The following is a 10911-nucleotide window of genomic DNA, read 5'->3' on the forward strand; positions in this document are numbered from 1 at the left end:
ATCTGGGCTCATCCCGTCCCCTCTGGATGGATCCATCCAGAGCTGCGTACCATGAACCAGCTTTCCATGACTTTAAACCAAATGTCCATGACAAACATTTAGTGAAGTCTGGGTGTAAGCTGTAAAAAGTGAGTAAATGTAGTATTTAAACTAACAATGAGAACACAAAGCATACAGTAAACCTGAAATGACTCAAATGAATGAGACAATAGTTTGATTAAAAGAATAAACATGTATATAGATGCCTGTATGTATGCCTGCTTATATTCTGAGTCTCTTTTAAAAGCATATTCATTATTTCAAACTCAGTGTAAATGAACGACATGAACACATGAATATAACACATTTACATGAACACATGAATATAACACATTTACATGACTGTTACTAAACTTTTGGGGATTTTTGTTTTTTCAAGGTCCATGAATCCACTTTTACGCACAAGACTCTAACCGCGCGGGACGTTCTCCACATTCCACTTAAAGAGAAACAAAAACAAAACCCCATAAACGTATATCAATAAAATAAGATGAAAAAGAAGCAGCGAAACAAAGACTCTGTCCTCATTAAACACGGAGGCCGATGGCTTCCAGATGCGGCTGCGCTTTAAAGTCGCGTTGTTGTTGTCGGACGTGTTCTGTTTGGTGGACTCGGTGGCACGAGACTGGAAACAACCACCGGTCCGGTGGTTGTTTCCAGTCTCGTGCCACCGAGTCCACCAAACACAGCGCATGGAGATAACGTGGAAGGACGCGCTAACGGCCGCGTTGATAACCCCCCCCCGCTGAGTGAGTGATGGCGGACTGCGTGCGTAACGACGCCAGGGTGCCGGGCGGACCAGGAGGAGGAGCAGAGGCCCGTCTTGTATCAAGAGACGCGTCTTTTGTTCTGGACTGGAGGAGGAGAGCCGAGATACGGATCTCCCCGAGTCAGACCTCCAAGTGCCACTTAGGCGCTTTTCCTTTTTTCTTTTCGCCCGCTGAAGTTTTGGTGTTCTGACTCAGGGGCGTAAATATAGACTCTGGTGTCGGGTGCAGATCCTCTGTGAGAGAAACGCTGCGTTCACATCCCGTCCTGTGCTTTGAGCGCAGAAGAGATGGCGGCAAAAACAAAGTGGAAGTGTTAAACATCTCCATGCAAGTAAATATTTAGCAGCCAAATCAAATATTTTGCAGGATATTCAACCTTAGTTTCTTTATAACACATTTAATACTCTACAGGTTTATTTAAAGATGATAAAGTAGTTTATGAATATGAGACATGAGTTTATAATTATAATCCTCTCTATAGTGGAGGTTGGTTCATGGAGTTTAGTGGTTACACCTTCAGTCTGTGTTCACATCTCTGAGTTGTTGTCTTCTGGATTCCTCTCCGTTCATCTTGTGTGATCGCCCCCTGGTGGTGAGGAGGATAATTCCTCCTCCGTTCATCCTCGTAGCTCGCGTGACGTCTGCGGAGAACAAACAAAGCTTTAGTCTCCTCTGAGAAAACGTCCCACTAAACGTCGCACAGCTGCTGCACAGGGCTCATATGACGCACTGTTCGCCGTTAGCTGTTAGCCGCTAGCTGTATCCGCAAGCTTTTATCCGCTAGCTGTTAACCGCCTGCTGTTAACCGCTAGCTGCATCTGCGAGCTGTTAGCCGCTATCTGTTAGCCGCTAGCTGTATCTGCAAGCTTTTATCCGCTAGCTGTAAACCGCTAGCTGTATCTGCGAGCTGTTAGCCGCTAGCTGTTAACCGCTAGCTGTATCTGCGAGCTGTTAGGCGCTAGCTGTTAGCCGCTAGCCGCCCGGCTCAGACTTCAATCACACGCTGAATCAAACAACGCCTGCAGTGATTGGCTGAACTCGACATAATAGTCTTTTTCTTCTACATCTGGGATCAAAGCGGGTCGATCCCAGGTATCGTTTGACCATCTGATACTCGGTTCCGGGTTATTTTGGTCGCTATACAGAAAGGTATCGATACCGGCTCTGCAGTGTGTGAGCACAAGCATTAGTGCCCTTCATAATAGTGACCTTACTCCTCTGGTCCGTGGAGACGGAGACACTGATGGAGCTTAAGTGCTTCTCTCTTTTCACCCCTGTGAGTGTTTTTAAAGAACTACAATGCAGAAATGAAGCCATGTTTGTAGTGCAGAGTCCAGGCCGAGTCCTCTGGTTTCACTTATCTGCCTCTGTTTAGGGAGGAAACGGAGCCAGCAGAAAAGACAAAGTTAAAAGGGCTGTACTGTGTGTGTGTGTGTGTGTGTGTGTGTGTGTGTGTGTGTGTGTGTGTGTGTGTGTGTGTGTGTGAGAGTGTGTGTGTGTGAGAGTGTGAAAGAGATTATTTGTTGATAAAAAAAGCTGTGATCAAGGGGAAGAGACAGACAAGGGAGGGAGAGCCAAAGAAAAGGAGGGGATGGGGTCATTAAAAGGACAACATCTCCCTCGCAGTAAATGGCGGTAAAGTATCTGGCTAATCTGCCTTCATTACGCTGATTAAAATCACCGGGGATTTGGCGTTCCCATCAGCTGCAATCAATGGGGGGAAAATCAATAGACAGGGATACGTGAGAGGCTCTCAGCTCGGCTCCAGCTGAGGACTAAACAGTTTCCTATTAGCGTCAATACAACCTAAACGACATGGATGTGAAGGGTTTTTATGTAAAGCGTTTTATGAAATAGTGCGGTTCCCTGGAGTTTCCAGCCATGTCTTTTCCTTCACACGTCGGTATTTAAATGTGACCCCCCCCCCCCCCCCCTTCATTCCTCTCCTCATTCAACCCCCCTTTACTTCTGGTCACTGATTCACTCAAAAGATGGCGTCACTGCTGTCACTCGGTTTAAATGTTAATTAAGGTTAAAACTAAAAGACAAGAAAAAACAAAACACATTTTTAACATAAAGTGAAATAAACAGAAATATGTAGCGGGGAACTAATTAAAGCAGAACGCTTTTAGAGACGCTGTGAAGTCCGCTGCCAAAAGCTCAGTGTTGCCAAACAGAACTCAAGCTAACGCCAGAACGAAAGGAAAGAAAAAGGAGCCAAAAAAAAAGGCATTCAGAACTTCCATTGCAAAAAAAAAAAATAGACATTTTGAACACGCGATATATGAGCCACCAATATTGATTGATAACGTGCATTTTGGGAACTCTTGTCGGGTTATATGAGAAGATTGATAGCGCTCTCGTGTCTGGATGCTAAATGTGAGCTCATCTTAGCGTAGCGGAAAGATAGCGGCTCGTCCGGCTCTTTCCAGTCATGTTTTACTGTGAAGGGGAAGTTTGACCTTTTGGTTAATACATTCATGTGTTGTCTTGCAGGGACTGATACCACTCTTATGTGAAGCCAGTGACAGGAGTGGATTATCTTAGCTTAGCATAAAGACTGGAAGCAGGAGGAAACAGCTAGCCTGGCTCTGTCCAAAGAAAACTAAATCTGTCCACCAGTTTTTTCTTTTATTAAGTCAAGTTATATGTTTGACATTTTGGGAAGCACACTCCTTTGTGTGCTTGCATCCAGGAGTTAGATAAAAAGACAGATACCCAGGGCTCTCTAGTTTTTAAGACAGGTAAGAGTGACACATTCCTCCATGGTGAGGGCAGCGCGACCAGGTCATGTTTGTGCGCTGCGGCACATTAAATAGCCGAGAGTTTTTTTTCAGCGTGAGAAATACGATGTGTGGCGGGAGGGCGGGACTTAAGACCGAAATGCGTGACAGTCACGCTCAATGCGTGACACTTGAGAGCCCTGGATACCACTCTTATTTGAAGCTAGAGACAGGGATTGCTCAGTTTATCTTAGCTTAGCATAAAGACTGGAAGCAGAGGGAAACAGCTAGCCTGGCTCTGTCCAAAACACACTTAGCAGTCTTAAAACTAACTGCAAGTTATGTTTGTTTTTTTTGGCAAGAGTTGGATGAGATGATTGACACCACTCTCATATATGTATGCTAAATATGAGCTTGTTAGCATAGCACAAAGACTTGAAACGGGGTAAAAGCTAGCCCAAAATCTGCCTGTTTTCTCTTTTATAATTAAATTATATTTTGGTTTTACTCTAAAAGGAATAGTTTGATATTTTTGTAAGTTTATTTTCATTTGCTTTCTTCTTAGATGAGAAGATTGAAACTACTGTTATACAAAGTTGGTGAAAAGAGTTGATTAGCTTAGCTTAGCATAAAGACTTGAAGCAGGGGGAAGCAGCTAGCTCTGTGCAAAAGTGGAAAACCTTGTCTACTGGCACTTCTAAAACTCACTAATTAACACTTTGCATCTCATTTGTTTAATTCATACAAAAAGCAAATGTACGAATGACCATTTGGGGTTTTAGGGAGGGTTGTGTGCTGTTCTGTGTCTTGGCAGAGAAAAGTGTTTTCTTCCTTTTAGCCGACAGCACCATGTTTTTTCTCCGTTAGCCTTGAACCTGCTGTCTCCAGTGAAAGAGCTTTGAAAGAGTTTGCATCCTCATCTTGATGTGAGCTGAGTGACCTTAAACTAGAATACTCTATAAGCATGGAACATGGTAAAAACAGGATTGCAGTGTCCTGTTACTGAATACTGACATTTCATTGGTTGATGCAATCTGCGGTTGATTTTTATTATGTTGGTTGATCTTTTATGTGAAACCTTTCATGCTGCCTTCTTGGCCAGGACTCCCTCGGAAAACAGAGATTAACAATCTCATTGGGAAATATTCCTGCAAGGTTAAATAAATACATTAAAAACAGCTGTTTTCCTCCTGTTTCCAGGGTTAATGCTAAGCTAAGCTAGTCAGCTGCTGTCTGTAGTTTCACATTTACAGGACATGAGAGGTATCAATCTTCTCGTCTAGCTCTCAGCAAGCAAACAAATGAGCTTGTTTCCCCCAAAAATTCATGCAACTCAATACAACGATGAAACTGAAGTAGCGTTTCCTTTGTCTTTCAGAATGAGGCAGTGTAAAGGTTGCAGCATGGGGCTGCTGGTGCTGCTGGGACTGCTGGGACTGGGAGCTCTGGCCCAGAAGCTGCCCACGAGAGACGAAGGGCTCTTCCAGATGCAGATCAGGGACAAGTCGCTGTTCCACGACTCCTCCGTCATCCCGGACGGAGCCGAGATCAGCGGCTACCTGTTCAGGGACACGCCCAAAAGGTGAGCGCCGCTCGCACGAAACCTACGACTGTAAGCGCAACTCTGACCGAGCCACACCTTTCACCCAGGACTGCATTACACTTGCAGATGGCCACTTAGTGTAAATAGATATAGGAAACATCAGAGGTTGCTCAGGAGCATGATCTATAATGCAGATGCAAAGGCTAAATAATAAATGAGAAAGTCGTGTTGGTGTAATTGACGATACCGCTGGTCTCAAACTGTCTGCTCATGCCTTTCACCCTACACATTATTCTGGGTTAAAAAAAATGTTTACAGTCCCTTTAAAAAGCCTGTTATTTCCCCCAGGTACTACTTTGTGGTGGAGGAAGACAACACACCCCTGTCTGTGACCGTGACACCTTGCGATGCTCCTCTGGAGTGGAAACTCACCCTGCAGGAGCTGCCGGAGGAGGCCAGCGGAGAGGCATCAGGTATAATTGACATCAAGCAGCAGTGGAAGAGGTTAATGACACGCTACGTGGAAATATCACTATCCACACACACACACACACACACACACACACACACACACACACACACACACACAATTAACCTACGCAGTGATGTTAGGCTCTGTGTTTTGGTGGGTTTTAATTAAGTCACAGTCGTAGTGTCTAGTCTGACCACTTATGGTGTCTGACTCGGCCCAAGCCGACGTCTATAATTTCAGAGGAGGGCTCGTCGACGTACTGAATCAAAGCCATTACGTCCCTTTACTTAAGCTGTCTTGGTCTTCTTAGGGTGAATCCTGCTGCACTCTGTCTTCCTCTTTTCTCTCTCTCTCTCTCTTGACTTTTGTTTTTTGCTTTTCTCCCTCGCTTTAACACTTTCTCCATCTGGAGGGGCGTTCTCAACGCAGCAGATCTTTCCAGACGAACAAAGGGGGGTCGCTTTAGTGTAGATGTGTGATGTGAGCATACATTTGAATATTAAATACACGAGCACCTGCTTTTGTGGCTGCGCTGCTGTCAGATCAAATATTACTAAATGATTTATTGGGGTTTTACTCTGTGGAAGACGTGTACATGAGAAAATAATGTGTCTGTAAGTAGAAGAATAACAGCAAATATGGACCAGGTGGCAACCAACGGATCTGAGAAATTAAGTCTATGCTTCATGTGTTAAAGCAGTGATTTTCAACCAGTGTGCCGTGAGAGATCGTCAGGTGTGCCATGGGAAAATGTCAAATTTCACTTAATCGGTCCCAAAGAATATTATTTAGTTGCCGCAAATAATTTCCATTGTTGAGCGTCTGAGCCTGCAATATAGTGGCTGGCCTATTAATGAAATATTCCTCAATGCCAGTAGGTAGCGCAATAAGTACCTACCATATGTGCTGTATATGCTACAATGTGACATTTTGTAACTTTTTTGGTTGTTGGTGTGCCGCAGGATTTTTTTTATTGTAGAAAATGTGCCGCGGCTCAAGCAAAGTTGAAAAACACTGTGTTAAAGCTGCATTCTCTCTCCTGACCATCAGGGAGTGACTCCTCTGGTTGTATAGAAGTCTATGCTTCATGTGTTTAAGCTGCGCTCTCTCTCCTGACCATCAGGGGGCGACTCCTCTGGTTGTATAGAAGTCAATGCTTCATGTCTTAAACTTGCATTCTCTCTACTGACCACCAAGGGGCGACTCCTCTGGTTGTATAGAAGTCAATGCTTCTTGTCTTAAACTTGCATTCTCTCTCCTGACCACCAGGGGGTGACTCCTCTGGTTGTATAGAAGTCTATATAAATGACTCTACCTCTCTTGATGTATTCCCTCAGTAAACATTGTAAACATGAGTTTATGTCTCAATCTCTAGTTTCAAGTCTTCTTCAATACAGCATGATGTTCATTTAGTACATTATGGTAATTTAGAGTCAAACAGACCATAAAGCAGGGGACGCTTTAGGGCGGGGCTACAAGGTGATTGACAGGTCGACACCAAGGCGTTGTCCATTCTGGGAGTTGTCCGTCTTTTCGTCGTCCATCTTTAACCCTTTCTCAGTGTTTTCATGAATGTTGATTGTAACCCTCCAACCTCTCGTGTCACTTCTGGTTGCAAAAAACAAGATGGCGACAAACCAATGAGAGACGGTGATTACACAGTTTATGAATTGGACCCAATACTCGCAGAGCAATTGGAGCAACACTCCTTCCCGTCTTTGCTGCTCTTTTTGTGTGCAGAATGTCTCTGGTGGGAGTCGATCTTTGAGCATTAATTTATAGTACACCACTGAGCGCGCTCTCTGGTTGACAAACATAATATTATGCTTGGGCCGCCTCTCTGGCGTATAAAGCTACAAGGCACCTCTTTGTAGCACGGCTTCCCCAGAAAGGCCGAGTGAATGCCGGTTTGTGATCTTTTTGGGGATGTTTGGAGTGAAAACATGGCGGCTCCCGCGAGGGGCTAATCGCCCGCGAGGCTCTGCAGAGCTCCGTCGTGACGTCAACTTATCAAACGCTTTTAGCACGGGTGGAAATGACTTTTCATCAAAAGCAGAAGAACATAGAAGAAGAAAAACACCGTCGAGGTCATGGCTGCAGTGTAACAGTGTTATTATTTGTGTTTTCCAGGAGAGCCTGAACCTCTGGACCAGCAGAAGCAGCAGGTGACCGTGGACGAGGGGACGGAGCTCTTCACCTACAAGGGCAACGACGTGGAGGCGTACGTGGCCACCAGCACGCCGTCCGGCCTCTACCAGCTGGAGCTGCTGTCCACGGAGAAGGACAGCAACTTCAAGGTCTACGCCACCACCACCCCGGAGTCCGACCAGCCCTACCCGGAGCTGCCCTACGACCCCCGAGTGGACGTGACCGCGCTGGGCCGCACCACCGTCACCCTGGCCTGGAAGCCGACGCCCACGGGCTTCCTGATGGGCCAGCCGGTCCAGTACTGCGTGGTGATCAACAAGGAGCACAACTTCAAGAGCATGTGCGCCGCCGAGGCCAAGATGAGCGTGGACGACGCCTTCATGTTGGCCCCGAAGCCCGGCAGGGACTTCAGCCCGTTTGACTTCGCCCACTTCGGCTTCGTGCCCGACCACGGGTTCGGCAAAGACCGCGGCCTCACGAGCAACAAGATCTCCCGGGCGTACGCGGCCAAGCCCCGGGCAGCGGACATCCAGAAGGTGTGCATCGGCAACAAGAACATCTTCACCGTGACGGACCTGAAGCCCGACACGCAGTACTACTTCGACGTGTTCGCGCTGAACTCCGCGACCAACACCAGCACGGCGTACGTGGGGACCTTCGCCCGCACCAAAGAGGAAGCCCGGCAGAAGACGGTGGAGCTGAAGGACGGCAAAGTGTCGGACGTCTTCATCAAGAGGAAGGGCAGCAAGTTCCTGCGCTTCGCCCCGGTGTCCTCCCACCAGAGGGTCACCCTGTTCGTCCACACGTGCCTGGACGCCGTGCAGGTGCAGGTGCGGCGCGACGGGAAGCTGCTGCTCTCCCAGAACGTGGAGGGCGTGCGGCAGTTCCAGCTGCGCGGGAAGCCCAAGGCCAAGTACCTGATCCGCCTGCGCGGCAGCAGGAAGGGCGCCTCCACCTTGAAGGTGCTCGCCAGCACCCGGCCCAGCAGCAAGCAGCCCTTCCCGTCGCTGCCGGAGGACACGCGCATCAAGGCCTTCGACAAGCTGCGCACCTGCTCCTCCGCCACCGTGGCCTGGCTGGGCACGCAGGACCGCAACAAGTACTGCATCTACCGCAAGGAGGTGGCCGAGAACTACGGCGAGGAGCAGCGGCGCCGGGAGCAGAACCAGTGCGCCGGGCCGGAGACCCGCCGGAAGTCGGAAAAGGTCCTGTGCAAGTACTTCCACAGCCCCAACCTGCAGAAAGCCGTGACCACGGAGACCGTCGCGGGTCTGGAGGCCGGGAAGACCTACCTGCTGGACGTTTACGTGGTGGGACACAGCGGCCACTCGGTGAAGTACCAGAGCAAACTGGTGAAAACGAGGAAATACTGCTGAGTGACTCTGCAGAGAATAAAATCTATTATAAATCTATATATTAAATAAGTTTATTTAACTCTAAGTGATATTCTACTAAGGAGTGTATACGGACTGACTACTCACACAAGCGGACGGGGCCTGTGGCAGTGACTGAACTGTTCGTGGAGAGAGAAATCCACCTGTATATTTATGTTTACATTTCATCGGCGGCACCTCTGGGTGGCTTGTGGGCGGAGCTGCCGCCGGGGAGGCGGAGCTTAAAGAGGAGGTCATCTTTCTTTGCCGCTGCATGACGTTTCTTCTTCTTTCTCTCGTCCGTCCTGTGGGAGGAGACGCAGCAGCCGCCGCCGCCGCCCGCTTTGTATAGATCTCTCACTGCATATTCACTACATGTTTTAGGAGGAATTTAAATTATTTTATACTTTTTCGTCTCTCTCTCTCTCTCTTTTTCTTTTTTTGATCGTTTTTATCGATGACAATAATAACTGTTGCCAGGAAATTCCAGTTTCACGAGGAAGTCGTCGTAGTTCGGACATTCCCGTCTGTGTCTCAGCCAGTGTTTGCTCTAGAGCCCATCTTGTAAATGTGTTCTGTGCTGGAGATCTGTGTTATTATCACTGTATCGCTGTGCGTGTGTGTGTGTGTGTGTGTGTGTGTGTGTGTGTATGTGTGTGTGTGTGTGTGTCACATGTACAGAGTTGTCCTGCCAATATCCATGTACATAAACACTAAATATAGAACCAGTAATCCCTCTGTCACCCGGGTGTCATGTTCTTTTGCCGTTAACATCACCGCTGCGTTCTGTGTTCACGGACGCAGACGTCGACACGAGGAGGTCAAAAGCACAACTTTTAAAAGTGATAACTTGATCCGCCCCAAAAAAGGGTTTGTGACGAGCAGTGGTGTATAAAGTACCCAAAAGTAAAAGTAAAAGAGTAAAAGTAAAGATACCTTACTGGAAAATGACTCCAGTAAAAGTAAAAGTCACCTATTTCAATACTACTTGAGTAAAAGTCTTAAAGTATCTGATATTTTCTGTACTTAAGTATCAAAAGTAATTTTCTGATATTAAATGTACTTAAGTATTGAAAGTAAAAGTACAAGTAAATGCTGTTAATAAAAAAGCAAAGGGTCAGAATTTTGGGAATAATTAAGTTTATTATTTAAGTGCTGTGGCTCCATGACCAAGGACCAGGAGTTGTGTGGGCTGTGATCATCCAGGAGCAACAATGTTCAACGTTATATATTGTACATAAGTATATTTTTGCATCTATTCTGAACTTATCATCATAATTCTCCAAAAAGCAATATGACACTATGAAGGAGGATATAAGTATCCTCATTCAGAGAGAAAAAAGGCCGACAAGATGTTTTATTCTGAAAAATTAGGTCTCGCTCAGAGATGTATCTGGTCATTTTTCAGAATAAAACATCTTTCTGGCCTTTTTTCTCTGAAGTTACCTCAAAAATGGAACTTAAAAGTCTGTTTTAACTCTGCTGGTGTTCTGGATTAAAACCATGGCAGAAGATCCTGAGATCGACAAAAAAGCTCTGAAACCTGCTTCCATGTCAACATCCTGTCTTTGAGAAGCAGGTTTAAGTTACGGAGTAGACTGGACTAAAGGTTTAGTTAAGGAGTAGACTGGACTAAAGGTTTAAGTTACGGAGTAGACTGGACTAAAGGTTTAAGTTACGGAGTAGACTGGACTAAAGGTTTAAGTTAAGGAGTAGACTGGACTAAAGGTTTAGTTAGGAGTAGACTGGACTAAAGGTTTAGTTAGGAGTAGACTGGACTAAAGGTTTAGTTAGGAGTAGACTGGACTAAAGGTTTAGTTAGGAGTAGACTGGACTAAAGGTT

The 10911-nt window shown here is 46.3% G+C and overlaps 1 protein-coding gene across 1 annotated transcript; it reads left to right on the forward strand.

The window, feature by feature from the left end:
* Nucleotides 1–4911: 4911 nt before the first annotated feature.
* ndnf (neuron-derived neurotrophic factor) lies at nucleotides 4912–9800 on the forward strand (the record flags this gene model as incomplete). Its single annotated transcript, XM_079221035.1, has 3 exons — nucleotides 4912–5114; nucleotides 5424–5548; nucleotides 7678–9800. The coding sequence occupies 3 exons, from the start codon at nucleotides 4912–4914 to the stop codon at nucleotides 9069–9071; spliced, it is 1722 nt and encodes a 573-aa protein (XP_079077161.1). The 3' UTR covers nucleotides 9072–9800.
* Between the last annotated feature and the right edge of the window lie 1111 nt (nucleotides 9801–10911).

Source organism: Taurulus bubalis, assembly GCF_910589615.1.
Source record: "Taurulus bubalis genome assembly, chromosome: 7".
NCBI lineage: Eukaryota > Metazoa > Chordata > Actinopteri > Perciformes > Cottidae > Taurulus > Taurulus bubalis.